Raw genomic sequence first — 20,618 nt, forward strand, 5'->3', positions numbered from 1 at the left:
CAGGGACATCGGTGGCTCCTTCATGACCATGGGTTTGTGGTGCAGAAGGGACGAGGTGTCCTGAGGGCACCCCACAGCCATGCTGGGGGCCAAGGGGGAGAGCTCTGAGGTGCCTCACTGAGGTGTGTCCTGAGGAACCATGTTACGTGGGTCCACACAAGTGGAAGAGCGATCTCCTGAGCTTGGTTTGTTTTCAGGAGTTGAGAATTTAAGAACTTCCCTCCAAAAGTGATACTTGGTCCCAAAAACAACCCATATGCAGGATTTTGCTGGCAGTGTTGCTGGGATTGACTAGTTCTGACAGTTTATCCAATGTTCAAATTGATTTAGCAGCACTGATGGCTTACCAGATTAAGCTAAAATAATGTATACAAGCTTTATACTAATTGAAGCATATCTACGACAGGAAATCTCCAGGAATTTATCAAGATAAATATAAAATTAATTTAGTTAATCCAAACAGCCTTTTTGATACAGAAAAAGACCTAGCAAAACCAGATATCCCTTATATTTCAAGCATGCCATGTCAGACAAATATACCTCACCTATGACCCAGGTGAATTTGATTCTCTTCAGATTTGTAGGTTGGGCTGTGTGACCTCTCATTTCTGATATTTACTTTTCCTGTTTGGTGTGTGTGTGTATAAAAAAGTAACATCTCCCAACAGATCCGATAGGAAAAAAAAAAGCGTTTGCTGCTGTTTTTAAATCATGTTTAATAGGTGGTTATTCTTCAGTGATTAATTTTTCAGTGCTTAATTGGATAATGCCTTCTAGCTCTTTAGTGAAGGAGGCTGTATAATACTAGAACTGTTAAAAAAAAAAAAAAAAAAAAAAAAGTGAGAGTTAGCTTGCTGAGGAGTAAATTAAGCTGATGAATCATGTGTGAACGAACAAGGTGATGTTGCAAGACCATTCAGGGCTGGTGACATGCAGCTGTACCACCCTTTGTCCTTTGGGTCAGTCTCCAGAGGCACTGGTGGGTCTGAAGAGCTCCCTTGAGTAGGTGAGTAGCTGATACATGATGTTGATGTCTTTGTCAAAACCTTTGATTGCTAATCAAGATTTTCCTACACAGTGATAAAGGGGTTAGATAGGTTTTGGGACGAGTTCCAAGAGACTATTTGGGTATTTGATAGGTTTTAAATAAATCTCAAACACCTACGTACAGAACTGCAATAAAGAAAACCCCCTCCCAGCTGCCACCCCGCCCTCCAGGCACTTGAATTCACTGGGTGCCTTCCATTATGACCTGCAAGTCCACCCACATCTCTTCTTTTCGGTGTCCCTGGAGGGGCCAGGGGGGTGGAGAAGGGGCACCCCTCCATGCAACCCCACCTCCGTGTGGCAAGAAGAGAGGAAATGCTGGAGGGAGAAAGTGTGGGCCGCAGTTTGGCAGATCAGGCTCTCCTTCTGGAGGAAACCCCAATATGACTTTATGTTTTGCAATAAGCAGTGGATAAAAACAAAAATAATCTTGGAATCAAGGTTATCCCCCCTGGCTGTGAGGAGGGAAACCAGTTATGCAGTATTCCCCTTTCATCTCTAAATCCTGTGAAATATCACACAGTCAGCGCAGTTCTGGGTTATCGGTTTCATATGTCTGTGACAAGTGAAAAAGTTACTCTTACTGATGTCCCTTTTTTTCCTTACAGCGACCAAGAAATAAGAAGGTGTCTCTGGACATCATCCCTCACCTCTGCTGAAGCACACCTTCCAGTTCCGTGCCAGAAGGCATACGTGTCTTCAAGAGCAAATCCTTCATGTCTCTGACCCCCTGTGGATAGCTGAACATGCCCCCCACCTGCCAGCACGATTGGGTGACATAGTTATTGATTTCAGTATTAATTTCCTTCTTTATGCATCTAGGTATTTTGGGCTTTTATCTTTAGTACCTCTTGGCACAGGGCAGAGATGACCAAAGTGCCAGCCTGGCCCAGCTCTCACTCCTGAAGCAGTTCAGGCCACTGGAAACCAGGGAGTTGGATGGGGAGTTCAACTTTTTCCTTGAAGTGCATTTTATTTTCCACCTACCATTGTGTGGCTGCTAAAATGATCTTTCCCCAAAGTGCCTTAACACTTCTCTGATCTAAATTAATTCTCTCTCATCACCTTATGATTTTGTCTTCTGTCAGTCTCTTCTGATGAAAATATCCCTTTAAACATAAACAATTATCAGGGATGCCAAAATAAAACTGAATCTTCAACCCAGGATTTAAAGCATTTGCTGGGATCTCTAATTTTTGCTGCATTTATTCTGTGTCAATACAAACTACTAATATTATTCCTCCTTCTGTCTGAGGAACTGTGGGGTTGGAGCTGGGTTCAGCCCCATCTGTGCGGCTGCAGTGTGTAAGACATGAGTGCTTCTGCTTGCTGCACGAATCTTATCTGCACTGGGAAACTTTGCAGGGACTGGCGAATTAGTTAAATTTTGACTAGGTAAGAACCAGAAACTGAGTAACTGTGAGTGTGGCAATTTTTTCCGACAGCCTATTAAGGCTCTGTTGGATGCTTTTAAACTGGTTGTTATTATTCCCAGCTGAACATATACTGTGTGCCTACCTGGGAGATGTTTTGGTTAAACCTAAACCATCAACCCTAATAACAGGATTAAATTCTCCCTCATGTGTCACCCAGGCCCAGCTGAAATCTGCAAGAGTCAGTCGGGGTTTCACTGTTGTGAAGTTCAGCTCCCAGAAATCTTACTGGGCCACAGGGTTCATCAGTTGCTTTTCTTTCCAGGCTTTTCATATACCATAAGCAGCATCAAAGGACACAGTCCCACTCATTCTTGAGGTCATCATCATGCTTTGTATCAGATTGTCATCATTGTTGTCATTGATATTTAATAATTGCCTAAATTTCCCAGATGTCCCCAAGACATGATGGAGATGCGTCCCTGACCTGAGAAGTGCATCATGTAAAAGATAACAAGGGGGTGGTGGTATAAGATACAAGAGAAATTAGATTTCACTATGGTTTTGATAATACAGAAAGGCTGTACCATGCCACTCTGGAGAGTTAAGAGCATAAACAGATCTGACCCTGGGTCTGAAGGAAGGAAAATAACCTAGTTCCCATGGATCAGGAGTCCTGGTGGGTCGGGTGCCAGGAGGGTGTAAAACCCTAATTTTTTACTGATCTTGCCACCCCAAGCTCCTCTGATTTGCGGGCTTGTACACAAGTCAACATCTGCTCAACATCCAAGCCAGTGGAGAAAAAAGGCTCTCAGATTTGTTAAGAGCCAAACCACTTTAGGGAGCAATCCCCCTCCTTCTCTATGTAGTAAACTCTTTCCTGCAGCCACCAGCAAATCACTGGAAACAGTTAAAATGTTTGTGAGAGCGTGACTGCATGTCAGTGCGGGTGTTTTGGTCCACAAGGCACTGGGGCAGCATTGCTGCCTGCGGTGGGTGGGCACGACCCGAACAGGGACTTATTGACCCTGTTTACAGGTCTGCTGTGAGGAGGTGATCGTTGCTGTGAGAAATGGGACCTGATGTTGCAAAAGGGCTGTACAGAAAGTGGATGAGTGGTATTGCAGTGTTTTTAAGGAGTTACGCCCTTCCTATGGGCCTGGCCCAAGCCTGACGGAATCAACAGGGATTTGCTGAGTGACAGTGAGGAGCTGCGGACCCGGCCCTGAAACATTTGCAAGCTTGCAGAAAGTGCCAATGTCATTTTCACAGCATCAACAGGTGGGGGGGAGATGGGAGTAGAATTTCTGGCATAGATGGGTGACCCAGCGGCACAGGCAGGTGGTAGCCAGGTAGTAACAAGATGCAGGGAGCGGCACTCCTGTCCGTATGCCTCTTGGCACGGAGGAAGCACAGTGCTGACTGGGGCCCTTGCTAGGACTTGATGGCTGAGTCAGGTCTCTGCAAGAACCTCTCCCTGTCTTCTCCTCCCACAGACCCACCTGCCCATTGCTGTACGTGTCAGACGATGCGTTGGGTGCTTCTGTGCAGAGAAACCCACCCGAGCCACGCCGCTGTGCGTGTGTACGCTGAGGAAGCAGTCATACTCCACAACTAGCATCAAGGGCACAGGGCCAAGTAGGTGGGAAATTGCAGAAGTGTTATTTGCACCCCACCTCCACCTTTTTTGGTGAAGCTGGCCAATTTTTGGCTTCTGTGGAAGTTGAAAAGGAGGCCATTCATCTTCATGTGCCTGACCGGAGAAATACAAGCCTGACAATACAGGGCTGTGCAGGGAGGTGGGTATTATGCACTGCCTCTTGCAGGGGAAAGGCTGATACAACAGTAGTGCTCTTGCTGCAGCCGGTGGTGCAAAGTCCCTACAAGGAGGTTTGCTGAGGTGGAGATGGTTTCTGCCCACAGGCCCACCTGAGGGGAGAGCAGTGGCCAGTACGGTGCAGTCACCAACAGTCCCTCTGGCTTCAGAGGCCACACTCTCTGAGAGCTCTGTGCTCTCTGACAGCACAGCAGAAATTTGTCTGTGATGATCACACACCAAACAACTCAAAATGTGCATGGAGAACTCTTAAATGCCTGCCCTTCCATGGCAAGAGCAGCTCAGCGAACATCACGTAACAAAGACAAGAAGCAGCATGATCGTTCTTAACCCAGGGCCCCAGCTACTCCTTTTGTTGAAAATCAGTAAACAGTCTGTGAGCTAAAATTTGAGCTGTAAGTGATTATTACTCAACTATACACAACAGGGACTCTTCTCTCAGGCTGGCTTCTGGGCACCTCCTCATCTTGCCATGCCACGGTCACTGCACCTCATCTTGCCATGCCACGGTCACTGCAGTGGCAATGGGAAGTGCCAGCAAGGCAGCACGTGCTACTTCATGAAGAATAGAAATTGCACCCATTTTTAAAAAGGGTAGAAAGGAGGACCCTGGGAACTACTGATCCATCAGCCTCACCTCTGTGCCTGGGAAGATCATGGAGCAGATCTTCCTAGAAGCTATGCTAAGGCACATGGAGGTCAGGGAGGTGATTTTAGACAGCCAGCATGGCTTCACCAAGGGCAAGTCTTGCCTGACCAACCTAGTGGCCTTCTACAATGGAGTGACTTATATCAGTGGACAAGGGAAGAGCTACGGATGTCATCTATCTGGACTAATGTAAGGCCTCTGACACGGTCCCCCACAACATCTTTCTCTCTAAATTGAAGAGAGATTAATAATGGGTGGACTGTTCAGTGGATGAGGCATGGGTTGGATGGTCACATTCAGAGGATAGTGGTCAACAGCTCAATGTCCAGATGGAGATCGGTGACAAGTGGTGTCCCTCAGGGGTCCGTACTGGGACCAGTACTGTTTAATACCTTCATCAGTGATATAGACAGTAGGATTGAGCGCACCCTCAGCAAGTTTGCAGATGGCACCAAGCTGAGTGGTGTGGTTGACACGCCTGAGGGAAGGGATGCCATTCAGAGGGAACTGGACAAGCTTGAGAAGTGGGGCCATGGGAACCTCATGAGATTCAATAAGGCCAAGTGCAAGGTCCTGCACCTGGGTCAGGGCAACACTCAGTATCAATACAGGCTGGGGGATGACAGGATTGAGAGCAGCCCTGTGAAGAAGGATTTAGGTGTAGTGATGGATGAAAAACTGGGTTTGAGCCAGCAACGTGTGCTTGCAGCCCAGAAAGCCAACTGTATCCTGAGCTGATTCTAAAGAAGCATGACCAGCAGGTCAAGGGAGGTGATCCTCCCCTTCTATTCTGCTCTCATGAGACCCCACCTGGAGTACTACATCCAGCTCTGGAGTCCTCAGCACAGGAAAGAAAGACATGTCTCTGCTGGGGCACATACAGAGCAGGGCCACAAAAATGATCTGAGGGCTGGAACACCTCTCCTATGAAGAAAGGCTGAGAAAGTTGGGGTTGTTCAGCCTGGAGAAGAGAAGGCTCCAGGGAGACCTTGTTGCAGCCTTTTAGTACTTAAAGGGGGCTTATAAGAAAGACGGGGACAGACTTTTTAGCAGGGCCTGTTGTGACAGGACAAGGAGTAGTGGTTTTAAACTAAAAGAGGGTAGATCTAGACTACACAGAAGGAAGACATTTTTTACATTGAGGGTGGTGAAACACTGGAACAAGTTGCCCAGAGGTGGTAGATGCCCCACACCTGGAAACATTCAAGGTCGGGTTGGCCAGTGCTCTGAGCAACCTGATCTAGTTGAAGATGTCCCTGCTTGTTGCAGGGGTGTTGGACTAGATGACATTTAACGGTCCTTTCCAACCCCAACTATTCTATGATTCTGTGGAATAGATTTATGTCGGGAGCACTGTAATAAAGCCTTGGTTCAGTAAAGGAAGTAGAGGTAACAGCGGCAATAGCGCAGCATACCAAGCAATTGGGAGCAGAGGTCTGCCTCACGTTGGCTGTGGCGGTGCTTTCCAGCACGCCATCACGGGGCGAGGGTGGGTGAGGCGCTGGCCTGGCACGGCACACGCTATCAGAGCCTCTGCTCAGCAGAGGGGCTGGGGAGGCCAAGCTCGCTCCGACCTGGCAGCAAAGAGTTTGCGGCTGCAGTACGTGGGGTAGGGTGGGCAGCCTAACTTTGCAAAAGGAGGAGAGCGGGTGCAGACCATCCCGCGACTGGTCTCATTTGCTTTTAGCATTTTGGCATGCAGGGTTGCTGGGAAGGGCTTAGGTCAACGGAAAAGCAAAGCCAAAGTTGCAGGTGGGCTGGGCTGAGATGAAGAGAGGGATGGAAGAGTGCACGCAGTGGGGCTGGCCTCAAGGGCTGTTGTGTCTAATGAAAGCAGAGTCTGGCAGACACTGCTGCTACGCCTGCACATGGTCAGGGCTCCTGCCTGTTTGATGGGAAAGCAAGACGGGGGAGTGGGAGGGGGTGCAGGGAATTTGCAAGAGAGTTTTTCCAGAGGCTCTGATTAATCATTTGGCACCACAGCCAATTTAAGCAATCTCTGCCCCAGGCATAATAAAGGGGAAATCACAGGGTGGGGAGGCACAGCAGGGATGGGCAGGGACAATTAAGCCAGCTGCCATCAGATAAACTGGCTGAACTGCCACGGGGTGATGGTGGTGCCAGTATAGTACAAACTGCTGGTCACTAGTGGGTCATAGACTTGCAGGGAAGACCCTTTCCCCAGGGGAAGGCTACTGGGCAGGAGCAAGGGCAGGCACAGAGAAGGGCTGTGAGCGGGTGTGCTCTGCAGCTCAGAGCAGCCCCAGCCAGCCTCACCAGCTTGTGAAGACACGGGAGGAGGTCTGAAACCAAGAAAAGCAGCTCAACTTTTCCCTGTAGAATGGACTAACTACCACCCCACCAAACACAGCTGCCTCCCCTGCTCAGGCCACAGGATTCAGCAGGTGGTGGAAGGTGACTTGGAGAAACAAGACAGTAAAAGCTGCCATTTCCTTGGGATGGCATCTACTTCAGCCTAACACAACCAAAGATGACAAATTATTTAAAGAGAGCACTGAAACCATCAGGGACTTTTCCTTGGCAGTAACAAAAGTCAGGGGATGTCTCAGATAAAGGAGAGTGTTCATAATTAGGGTTACACATAGTGAGATGCGAAACATCCCAGCCAAACACATCTCAGTCACAACTGATCTTCCCTGCTGAGTCAATGACTTAGCACTAGTGAAGCCTTGGGTAAGTTCCAGCTCTCTGATTTACAGCTGCCCTGAGTGTAGGTCAGCCAGGGACTGGCACATTTGTTCCTGACCCATCTGGCTGCCAGGACACCCCAGCAGCAGGGCAGCGTTACTTGACTGCACCTTACCAGGTCCTGCTACCACGCAGTGAATGTCCAGCCCACCCAAACTCATTTACAGCATGGCCACACACATAGCTGTGCTGGTGCACAAAGGACCACAGTACGCCCAATTTCTTCATTTAAGCTTTGCCCACTTATCCAGGCTTAAAATAACAACAGACGTGGAACTGATCTAGAAAAATCCAACTGCTGGAATAAAAACCACTGTTTGAAAACTTGTGTGCGGGAAATGAATATACCATATAGAGAGCAACTGTCATATCCCCATTTGGGATTTAGCAGGCCTACACTTTATCATAGCCCAAGAAAAACTACCCCTCCTCCATTTGAGGAAAACATACCTGCCTTAAGGTGTTTTGGAGGTTTATTGACATTCAGCATAGGGCTATTTCAATTTGATCAAGAAAAGTGGTGAGACATGACCAGGCATAATCATTAACTGATCTCCATTCATGTTCCCTATATGGTATATGATTTGCAGCATGCCCTGGATTAAAGTTCATAGCTTGAGTTTTTCCGCGAAACAGCTCTGGAACAGAAGTAGCTGTGTCTCCACACTCTGAGCTCAGCACAACGCAGGGCCTGAGCCCTCGCTGTTTGTGCCCGGGCAGACTGGAGGGTGATGTGGTGAGGTACAGCCTGAGCACTCACCTTCCTGACCCTAAAGGAGCAGCTCCATTAAGTAAAGGTTTAAACCATTGCCACAGCGGGATGTGGAGCCTGGAGAGCAAGTCACAATGAGGCCACCAGGAACAACACCTACAAAGGCAAACTTTTGTAGCACTTTTCACTTCTGCTTGTATTTTCAGTCTGCAGAGAAAACAATGCAAGCACACAAATAGACAGTTTTGTGTATATTTTTTCCTCGACCTTGCTGGCAGACACATTCAGAAGACTAGCAGCAATTTTTTTTCACAATGGCAATTAAAAAAGAAAATGTGCTGCGAAGGCAGGAAAGATCAGGAGTTTGCCAGTGGAAGAGAATAGATAAATGACAGGGCTCAGCTCAGGCCCTGATGCAGGGACAGAGCTGACTAGGTATTTTCTCACTCCTGTTGCTTGTGCCTGCACCATGTTAGCATTCTACTGGTCACACATAACCCAACCAACCAGCCCAAACCCACTTACAGCATGGACACACACAAAGCTGTGCTAGCACCTATAAGTGGGATACAACAGCAGAAGGAAACCACACAGTGTAATCTCTGCTCCTAGGGATACCTGCTCTTTTTTATGCCCCTTGAAAGAGTAACTCCACAAAACAAAAACAGTGAGGCTAATCATTTGCACCAGCATAAAAAAAAAGGATCAACTCTGCTAAGGTCAGTGTGCCCATGACATTTTTGTTGTGGGACGAAGTGATCCAAAATAAGAAACAGACACAAGACAGTATAGCTAGGGTCTCGTACTACACCCACCTGTTTGACTATCAGGGTCCCCTGCGCTCAACAGCATCCAGCTCCCACAAGCAATTCTCCCACGCACTCAAGAGTTACGTGTGTACCTCCACTGGAGTACAGACAACAGAATTACAACATCAGGACTCTGGCTGGGAAGGAGGGGTATGTATGGGCTATGTGCACTTCAACTGTAGAGTCCCTGCTTGAAATCAGTTTTTCATAAGCACTTGTCCTCCTTAAGGCCTCACTAGTATTCACATATAGACTACCACTTCACTGAGAAAGGTTAAAGTGTTTGCCTTTTATTCAGAAAACTTGTTCCGTTTCCAGTGATACTTTTCAATGTCCTTCAAACCAAAGAGCCCCTAATGTCATAACAGCACCATCAGTCTACCACAAAAAAAAAAAAAGCAAACAAATCAAAACGAAAAAGTTTCATAATGTGATATAGCATAAAGAAACAAATACAGCTAATACATTAGAGAAATAAACATTTACATAAAGTTATGTATGTTGGCATAAAACTGGTAGTATGCAACTAAAAGATGGGTAAGATTACCAGGTCTGCTAGATGTTTAAAGCAAGTCTACTTAGGCTGTATCTATACTGTCATGCCGATTTTAGGCATGACTTTGCACTCATGACCTAGCTACCTCAATTATTGACACTGCATGGGGTGGGCTTTCATACAACCTCCCCTGCAGCCAGCAGCGTGTATGCAACCGCCTCAAGCTACCTGTCCAGACTCAAGAAGCACTTGCAAAGCTGTAAAGATGTTGCCTATTGCTGTCTCCTCCCTATGAATATGGTATTACAGGGTTCATCTGCACATGCCTGGTTAAGAAACACAACAGTTGTGTACTATAACACCTTAAGTAACATGGAATCTTAGATTTTAGAAAAATATTTTAATTGTCAGTTCACACATAAAAACTATCACTATTACAAAACATCTTGGAATACTAGATTATCTAGCTTGGAAAGAATTTTATTCTTATTGCTGTTGCATGTAGTTTTCAGGAGCTGTGTCAGCATGAAGGTATTACTGCGTTTCCACCTGTCATAGTCAACGTGTAAGGGTACTCATAGGAAGATACACTTTCCTATTTAATCCCCACACAATTTTCACATTTAGGCTGCCCTGTCTTTTTTCAGATATGCATAATTGACACCTGAGACTATCAGTGTCTCACCCAACTTAGATGTTTCATGTAAGAAATTTCATTTGCAGCCTTTAAACAAAGAACATTCACTCCAAAAAGAGTGAACACCAGCACTGACACCACCTTAGCTACTTGAAAATCCTATAACTGTGTTCTGACAGCTATCGGATATTAACTCATTCATTTCATTTTGCTTGGTTTCTTCCTTATTCTCATGGTTGGGGTGATGTTTTTCATTTCCAGCTTTTTTAGACCTTCTGAGGAAAAATTTTGTCAGTAAGTAACATAATTCAGCCACATTTAAAAGAATGCAAATGCTAGACACAGCAATCATGAAAATAGTAAACACCGTCTTTTCAGTAGGTCGAGAAACAAAGCAGTCTACTGTGTTGGGGCAGGGCCAAGCATTACACTTCATTAAACGAGGCATTCGGAACCCATCATACATGAAATAAAACGCATACATGAAAACTGCTTCAAAGACCAGTCTGAAGAAGATGCTGCTTGTGTATGTCCACCACAAGGAGCCCTCAATACGAAACCTCTGTTTTCTGATTTCTTCAATGTCCTTGTATTCACATTTCTGGTCTCCCTTTCTGAACTGCCTTTTCTTCTCGTGCCTCCTGTAAGCTACGTGCATGGCCACCAGCAACGCAGGGGTGGAAACAAAGATCAACTGCAGGGCCCAGAGTCTGATGTGAGAGATGGGGAAAAAGTGATCATAGCAAACATTCTTGCAACCAGGTTGCAGAGTGTTGCAGATAAAGTCATCTTGTTCATCTCCCCAGACTCTCTCTGCAGCCACAACCAGGATCATGATACGGAAGATGAACAGGACTGTGAGCCATATCTTCCCGATGCTGGTGGAGTGTTTATTTACACCTCCTAAAATGGTATGCAGAGCTCCCCAATCCATTGTCTTGTTTTACTCGTCTGACCTAAGACAAGACAAAAACGAAACTAAGATTAATCAAGATGGGAAAAAAATACTATCAAGCACGTGATATAAAATAAAGGCAATATCATATAATTGCAGCATATCCATTGGCTGTGGTAACATTTTGTTGATGCACTAGGCTTACCTATAAGCAGTCATAAATAATAAACTCATCACACATCAGCAAGTAATATTTAATTACTTGATTACACACGTATCACATTCATTCAGCTTCTAGGTATATTTGCCAATGGAAAACAACTATTAGCCACCTTAAGTAGGAGAAGCAGACAGAGGAAATTGACTATAACAGCCTCAAATTAAAAGCTACAACTTTTAGTAGTTTGATAACAGTAACAAATGATTAGAGAATACACGATGACATCAGTCAGAAGGTAGGTGTTACATTAAAAAATAAAGTGTTAGCTAGCTAGAATTCCTATATAAATTAAGCCAAGTTGGTCCATCCTTAGCTTTAGAGTGTAAACAAGGTTTTCATGAGTACATTCCAGCAGTAAAGACAGACCTTGGGGAACTGCTGCTGATGCTCTGCACCTTCCACGAGCAGGTCTGGATACCCTGCATTCACAAATTTAAGACATATGACTGTAGGGCTCTGTATTGTTACGGTTGAAGCAAATTCCACAACTGGTTGAGGCAATGAAGGTGAAGTCTTGGTCATTATCCATCTCATTTTGAGTTGGATGTTTAAAACCAGTGCTTAAAGATACATCTCCAAATTGCATTTCTCTCCACTAGCTATGAAGAGAGCCTAGGGTAACTAGATAAAAAACTCCTTCAATTGCCAATGCCTGGTCAGGTAATTTTTAATTTTTTTTTTTCTGCTCATAACACAGGCTACATTACTTCTAGAACAGGGGAGACATTTCAGAGGCTTGGAGAGTACTAAAGTCAACATTTGAAGAGTTCACACAAGCCAGCAGTAGCTCAGAGACTTTGACAGAAGCATATAGTTTCCAGTAGGTGAGTCTCACAGTACTACGACTGTAATGAATTAAAGGATTTCACCTTTGTCTCCCACATAACTCCCCAGGAACACCACAGTTGTCTGGGTTTGCCCAGCTTCCACAAACAACAGCTTTTCAAAGAGAGCACTTAGAGATATTTCAGCTCACCTCTCCTACCCCTCCACTTCAGATGGATTTACAGAGAGTTAGTCTGCAAGCTACTCTGAATTCAGCACTTTCGTGCCTACCAGCCAGCACCCTCTAGAAGTGCTCACAGATCCCTTTGCTCTGAAATTCCTCATGTTTTTATTTAACTGTGTTAATTTTTTTGCACCTCAGACTATTTTCCTTTAGCATTTACAACACAGGGCACCAATAAATAAGACAAATCAGATTTTCAAGATTTCTAGAGAAGAGAAGTCACTGGTACAAAGGCCATCATATCTATCACATGACAGAATTTTTAAGATTTTCCTAGATCTGAGCTGGGTCACATTGCGTAAGGAAAAAAATTAAGACTTTTCTTTGCAGTTGCCTTCTTCACACTCCCATTTTGAGTAATGTAAAAAACTTTTATCCTTTACTGCAGAATTATATATAATATATAATCAGTAACATACAATAATAGAGAGCAAAGTACACAACAGCTCAGGGAAAATGAGAACATTTAATTGCCATGTGAATGCAAGGTTTCTTGTTTTCTTCTTCTTTCCCCCTCAAGTTATTGGAATCTAAGTGCAATCTCCCTTCACTGCTTCTATAAACTACATTTCCCTCAGATCATGCTGGTTGACTGTGTGGGGTTATACTTTAGGAGGAAAAAAAACAACAGGGGGACCCAAGATCATCTGCAGATTGAAGAGAACCCTTCCTGAGCCTCCTGCAGGATGCAGAATCTATGCGGGCTACTACCTCTGTTATCTGTCTGAAAACAGTCCTGCAAGCAAGTTACCTTCTTATCCTGCTAGGATATTTTTTCCAAGAGGGAGAATTCTTTTTCATTAGCATACAGATGTAAAGAAAGTATCTGATAGTTAACAGCCCTATGAGGGCACTGGAAAGACCTTTATACCCAAGATACTTACAAAACATATTAGCCAGATTTTCAAATATTTACTTCCACCCCTTTTTTGCCATATGATTTTTCATCAGACCTGCCTTTCTTTCAGTGTTTGCTTTCAAGATCATTGTATGTTAAATAGAGGCACAGTTACAACTTTACTAGCTTTCTCTATTATTATTACACACACATTGCAATTACAGTACTTACAGAATTGACACTACAACTAAGTATTATGACTAGAAATACTTATGCACACCTGAACGTAAATCCTGTAGAAGACTGGCACCATGCAAACTGTGGCATTACACACATCATTCACCCATCCTTTAATTCTGCTTTACAGCACAGACCCACAAAGCATACAAAAAGCACAACTTCATTTAAAGCACAGACTGAAAATTGCAAAGCATGGATAAGAACAAGCAGCGAGTGGGTGATAGGGGTTGGCAAAGCTTTATTGCTGCAGACAATGCATCATGAAACTATACTCTTCATCTGATTTGCTCCATCTCCTTTGAGCTTATATTGTGCTTGCTAAGACTAAACATGGTGCTTTAATTCTAGAAAAAACATGTTTGTACCTGGATCAATGCAGAAAAAGCCACCACACTTTGGAGAGGCAGCCTTTCATCCCAAATCCTCTAGACACATTTCCTCTCCTTCCCAGAAAAGCCTTTGTCTTTCCTATCTGCCCAAACTCTCCCCCCTTCACCATTCTCACCTAGCTTTCCAAATCCTCCAACTATCTCTTCAGATCCTCCCACCACCATCCTATATACTTGCTGTTGCTCACTGAGCTAGTCACTAACCTTTGCACTTTCTTGCTGTTGCCTCAGGCTTGATTTTATGCTGGCGGAAAGTCATATGACTTCTGGGACGCTCCAGAGTGATACATGCACTGATCTGATACCAGGAAAGTCTCAGAGTCTTCTCCCTCAAGGGTGGCACAGTTAAGATTATATAGGGCCATATTCAGGCAGCTTGAACTCCACCAAAACATTTTGGACCCAGTGTTTCCTAGTATCTGGCTTTAAACAGCTCTCATCAATGCAATTTAGAGGATTGAATGAAGGCAATTTGGAGACTGCTGAAGTGCCCACTTCTCTCCAATAAAGGGACACAGTGACCCAAGCAAAATTTAAATTACGAGTATGGCCCTTCACACTATTAAGCCATCAGTGAAGATTACTACAGCTGAACATCAAGTTTGGGCAATACTGATGTGATGGCTCATTTACTCCTAACTTACTCAAAAGCTAATATGTGGACTCACAATCATAGGTTAAATCTTTCTTCCAGATACTTGCTTCTAAGACGTTTTTACTAGCAAGTAAAATATTAACCATCTTGCTGACCAAAGAAGAAAGCAGGAAAGCTACTTCTCTTTGATGGGTAATAACTCTTATTTTCATAGAGTCAGTCCAGATACTATTTCTATGTGAGCATATCCAGATAAATATCTACAGAAATAACAGTATATAGACAGTTAAGGACTTACCTGCTTTGCTGGTCTCACAATTACAGCACAGTACAAGAATAAGTTAAAGACTTGAAAGCTTTGGTGAATTTTTTGGGGAAAAAAAAAAAGTAAAGTATGAATGAGGATAGGGACTGGTTATAAAGGAAAAAGCTGGGAAGAACAGAAGATAGCCTTAGTCAGTGAGGTTGCGTAACAGAGCACTTAGAACCCATTCTAACATGGGAGTGTATAAAATTGCAACTAGGCATGAAAATAAGCCTTTCCAAGCCTCAGCATAGATCTCTGTTCTGCTACCATCTCAACCTTCTGTTCCATTTCAACAATCAGAGGATCATGATAGTATATGGCTGTTACAGTAGGAGTTAAACAATCATAAAAGATCACCATTCGCCACTGAAAAGTTAGTTATGAGGAACTGTTCTGTATGATCAGAGAGGCACATAAGCAGGTGTTTTGTTTTGGGTTTTTCTCTCTCTCTTTTTTTTTTTTTTTTCTCCTTCCCCTCCACTGATAGGCTAGACAGCAGCAAGAGAAGAACTACAGCTTAACTATTTCTGTAGTTCTCCAGCTTCTGGGCAGTGTTTTCAGCTCTGTGCTGCAATAGCTAGACTGCATTCTACTTTAAGGCTAGCTCCTGTAAGCCTACATTAAAAAACGCAGTCACAGTGTGGTACATACACACAGTGAAAATCCCTGCAATTCACAACAGTGAGGACAATTATCATTGAGCTCCTGTGTTTATGAGTACAGCTCATTAACAGACTTTTTTCACGCTGTTACAAAGACTGTTATACTGGGAGATCATTAGTCAATGGTTAAATCCACAGCTTCAGCAAACTGCAACTAGAATACAGTGAAGGTAAAAACAACAGAAGATACATTCCTTTCACATACACAGCACGGTGCTTGATGTTATAAGATATTATCAAGCAAAAAAGTAGTCATTAGCAAATATTACAATGTTTGCTTATGCTATAGGAACACCTAGGAGTCCCATTCAAGAAGAGTTCCACAGTATGCTGACTTATGTATAAATTCAAACATTATACCCTTCTCCCTACAGCTACAAACTGGATACCAATTTACTTATTCTACTAGAATTACTCAGAAACGTAGAGGGTGCTCACGATGTCTCCACTCCTATCAGAATTTTAGTGTAGGGTATACTAAAAGTTACCAGCTTGGTGTGACACTCCACCACTTTCAGTAGTGCCTCCAAATACTGATACAAGCTCAGCAGTCTGCCAGGACAAAAGTCAGTTTATCCTATGTGGGAATGTGTTAACCAAGATAACCTTTAACCAAAAAAAGCACTGGTCCTGAATGTCCCTCCCCACCCCCCAAGCTAGGGACAAAGATAACTCAGACACCCAAGAGCAGCAGTTCTAATGCAGAATTTTTGCCATATAACTGCTTTAGAACATCTAAACTGCATCAGACCCCGAGATCACTACCAAAATTATTTTTTGACTCAACTTCACACAAGAAGTATGTTGAGGTCCAGTGTGCAGTCACAGGCCCTGATAATACAACTTCCACTCCAGGTCTTGATCTAAGCAGTTAGCACTGAGAGCACTAGCTCATACAGGGGCTGATACCAGCATCAAGGTGTCTCAGAGCTGTATATGCTGTTTCATACCCACATTTGAAGAACGCGCTAATCTGATTTCAGCTGGTTTGTATTGACATACCTTCACCCTGTCAACCTGGGGTCTAGTTTATTGCTAAGTAAAACAGCAAGCACTTAATTGCTAATGTATAGATTTTGTTATTTATATTGCTAAGTTAGTTCTGGTACTGTACCACAAGAACAGCAGCATTGCCAGGACTGAACTAAGGAAGCTTCTAATAGATACAGATTAACATCTTCAAAAGGCAGCATCCTTTCATTTCACCAAGAAGGGCTGCCCTATAGCCTATAGCAATTACTTGCTAACTCTCTCAGACTTCCTACCTGATTGTCAGCCTGCTCCATGCCTCAGTTTCCCAGACATTAAACTGGGGATAACAAAATCTCATGATCTCACAGTGCTGTTCTGAAATGCTCCTCTACAATTACAGGCTTCACAGACTCATTCTTTGTTATCAGTGGGTCAAGACAGGTAAGTACTAGTTCAAAGCTAGAAGTACAGAGCTTGAATTCAATCATCCAGGATGTTCCTGCTATCTAAAAACCAATGTATTAAAGTTACAGCAATGCAGGGATATCTAGAGTTCAAACTGTAAGAAGATGCAACTTTGAACTCAGACTTTGGCAACCAAAATCCTTTAATTTCAGTATTATAGGCAGCTTCCAGCTATTTTAATTTTACAGCTATATATTAAAAACTTCAAGGCGCATGCAGCTGGAACACTATGAAATATCAACATCTCCACTTTTCTAAAAAATTGAAGAAAGATCAAAAGAGCAGTCTAACAATCACAAAAGCCTGTTCAATTCTCTCTAGTAGCTCTTAAACTTTGTTCTGAACACCTATCTCCAGATCAGAGTGGAAACCGGAGAACAGAAGAGCGATGACAGAGGAATCACAGTATATCTGATTTGACACAAGAACAGGAAACCTCTGACAGTTGCAGGTCTGAACACTGCAAACATTGTATTTTTCGTCTACTCAAGTTTATGAAAACAGGAGGCATTCTTTGCTCCAATGAAATTAACACAGCAGATTAGGACCCAATATATACAAAAGATATTGCAGTTAAATGTTAAAAAAGTATGCTAGCTAAGTATCAACAGCATTAAGAGTTCAGTTCTATCCACAATGCCCCCCCCCTTGTAACTGTCCCATATTCACTTACACGAGTTTTAAGTATTTTTCCAAGCATGTTTGGAAATACCCATAGCTATTTTACTAACCTACAACTGTAAATGGAGGATTACCATCCTCCAGAACATCTCTGCACAAAATTCACTCCGACTGTGGAAAACAGGAAGTCAGATGTGCCAGTCACACTTGAAGGCATAACAAGACAGCACAAGTCCTATCAGAACATGGCCTCTGTCAGCAGTTTTCCTCTCCATAAACTTTTAATTCAAAATATGTTTTAAAATTTCTCACTTTGAAAGAAAGACAAATTCCTGAGGAATATGTCTTCACTGATGCAAGTGTCCCATTTACCATATTTTTAAATAAAGTTTTATATACGCTGTGCCCTGCTGCCAGTCATAAAAATAGCAGCTTTTTAGTTATGACTTTTTTTTTAACCTGTTATTTAATTCTTATTTCCTTCCCCCCAGACTTAGGCAAATGTCTACATCCCTTCTGCAAATCTGTCCACTCCAACTTCAAAGTAATACTTCCCACAAAATTGGCAAGTCATTGTCTCTTTCACACACAGACAGAACTTGCACCCTTTTGGAAATTCTAAATAAATTTATAAACATCAAGTTTTTATACTGCAGTGCAGCTTCCCCTTGAGTGTGTATTTCATTATAATTTCTTTCATCAAAAGTAAAGACAAAAGAAAGCATTTCCTTTTAAAAAAAATCTATTATAGGAAGAAACATTTGTATGAGATAAGTAATAGAATTAGTTTTCAACTTTATCAACTAATAGGAGATATGTTTTCTTTTTCCACATTCCTTCTGTTTTGATAGCACATTATCTCTCCTCAGACATCATCACTTCACATTTTTCCTTACACAAACTGGTGTTCAGCCAGGCAAGAGTCAGCTCTCCTCTTTTCAGATAACTCAGTCATCACAAAATAAGAATTAGTGAGCAACAGAACAAGGGAAACCAGCAAAAGACAAAACAAAGATTCCACCCATGTTCCTGTTTGGTGCAGTTTCTGGGATCACTGATTTCCTTGGAACTGTTCACATAAGTAACAGAAAGAATCAACCTGTAAAGCACCCTCTTTACTCACAGGTACCAACTGAGTTTATGCAATGACTGTTACTAAGAACTTGTACTTATCTTTCAAAGTGCTGCTATTTTTCCAGCTACTGAGATAGTCTGCTATACCTTTTTCATTGTACAATTACTTTATGCACAAATTAAATGAGGTTGCCCAAGTAATCTACTTGGATTAGGCTTCAAGGGATGCAAAACAGCACCACAGCCAGAGGTCCAAGCTTCAGAAAGTCAAGAGAACTTGCTAGCCCTGTCAGGACAGAATTAATTCTTCCAGAGAAATATGAATGGCTTTTTATTGTTCTATTTTAAAGCTCTGATATGGAGTCCTACCAATTATGAAACTGACAGTTCTGGGGACTGAAGTCTCCCAGAAACCCTGACACATGAAGTAGAGATGCAAATGTGTTGGAAATCCTACCTGGAAAAATTACACTGCAATGCCTAGTTAACACACGGAGGTGCCTCCTCCTTCCAGGCTGAGACTTGGCCCACCACTGCCTTGTCCTCTGAGCTAAACCTAACACAATCACATGCACATCATTCTGCTTGCTGCCTTTCGTCTGGGGCTCTCCAAGCCAAGCATCTAGCAATCTGGGTGTCCAGGCTGAACACTGGAGAGCAAGGGATACCAGAAACCACATACAACTTCTTTAATTTAATCAAGGATTAAAGTACATTTTATTCTGCTCTCAACTCAGTGCACACATGTACATCGTGGTAATTCCAAACAAACCCTGGGACTAAACCCTCATATCATTTCACACAGGCCACAGCCAATAAAACCTTGTCAGTCATAAAACCTGGGTTTAAAAGCATTCTTAAGACAAAAGGCCACTTCCTTCTTTCAAACCCTTGACTGTTCCCTTAAAGTATTTCTAGGCTACATAGTGAAAAATAATGGAGCACAAGACAAAGAAATTAATTCTTCTATTGGGGAAAGAAAGAAAATGAGATTCTTCAACACAAGAGATTGGAAAAGTAACATCCAATCTAGGAAAGTCCGGTGACAGGAAAAACAGCTATGCCCAGCACACCACAGGAACATGGTCAGCTACCAGCTACTGCCATCAGCTAGGCAAGCACCCCTGCCCTCACATTTTATTTAAGGGCTTGAGTACTCATTCCTCGTGTGATCTTATCCAGCCCCGATACTCAGAAATAAATGTACCTCTAATTTCCTATTCCCCCTGTAATTCTGAGGAATGTTTCCAGTGTGTGATCAGACACAGGACCTGTCAGTTTTACTGATGCAAGCTGTTTACCTTCATGCAGCTCTCCTAACATCTGTAGGCGTGTCGCAAATTACCTGTAATTGCGGAAGCCTTTATTTTACTTGGTGTTTTAGCTGGTCGGATACTTCACATAACGTGCTTACAGAGAGCTGCTGGGAAAACATGAATTTAAAAAAAAAGAGAGATTGTTAGAAGTTAAATGGATAATCAACAGCGACGAGAGTATTCCCGATTACAACTCGGGCGCGGGGTTCCAGCACTCCCCCTCATGTTTAACCCCGGGAAACTAAGAGCTGCCCGGCCGAGCAGGGGCAAATCCTGTCAGGCACACGGGGGCAGCGCGCCCGGCGCCCGCCCCGGCCGGTGGCCCCGCTCCCTCCCCGCCGCCGGCCCCGCTGCGGCGGGCTCCGGTCCCTCGCTGGGGCGCAACAAGTGCGGCGGCGGGAGCGCCGAGGGCCGGCGGAGCCCGCCGCGCCACCCACCCCCGCCGGGCCCTCGGCAACGGCCTCCCCCGCCGGCGGCGCAGCCCAGCCCGGCCCCGCCGCGCCCCTCACCTGCCTCATCAATGCCCACAGCCGCAGAGGAAGGTCAGCCCCGCCGGGAGCTCCCGGCGCCAGGCACCGCGGGCGGGCGGCGGGGCTCTGCGCGGGTCCGGTGGTGCCTGAGAGACGGCCGGTTCCAGCCTCGCCGCCCCGGAGCTTTAAGGTCCCTCCCTCCCCGTTCACCTGCCGCCCCTTTTAACCCGCCCCTCGCCCGCCTCCGCCCGCGCCCGGCTCCTCCGGCCGCCCGCG

General features: G+C 44.2%; 1 protein-coding gene across 3 annotated transcripts; it reads right to left on the reverse strand.

The window, feature by feature from the left end:
• Positions 1–9,405: 9,405 nt before the first annotated feature.
• On the reverse strand, positions 9,406–20,555 carry LOC104365701 (gap junction beta-6 protein). 3 transcript variants are annotated; one of them, XM_042793214.1, is made up of 3 exons: positions 20,382–20,555; positions 19,858–19,976; positions 9,406–11,225 (listed from the first exon to the last, which is right to left on the reverse strand). In XM_042793214.1, exon 3 carries the CDS (start codon positions 11,201–11,203, stop codon positions 10,412–10,414), a length of 792 nt encoding a protein of 263 aa, XP_042649148.1. In that variant the 5' UTR covers positions 11,204–11,225; positions 19,858–19,976; positions 20,382–20,555; the 3' UTR covers positions 9,406–10,411. The 3 variants fall into 3 exon arrangements, with proteins under 3 accessions (XP_042649148.1, XP_042649147.1, XP_009970835.1); XM_042793213.1 differs by having other exon boundaries at positions 19,902–19,976; positions 20,382–20,554; XM_009972533.2 differs by lacking the exons at positions 19,858–19,976; positions 20,382–20,555 and adding an exon at positions 11,751–11,830.
• Positions 20,556–20,618: the final 63 nt, after the last annotated feature.

Source organism: Tyto alba, unplaced genomic scaffold (assembly GCF_018691265.1).
Source record: "Tyto alba isolate M040663 unplaced genomic scaffold, T.alba_DEE_v4.0 Super-Scaffold_2, whole genome shotgun sequence".
In the NCBI taxonomy this organism is placed as follows: Eukaryota; Metazoa; Chordata; class Aves; order Strigiformes; family Tytonidae; genus Tyto; species Tyto alba.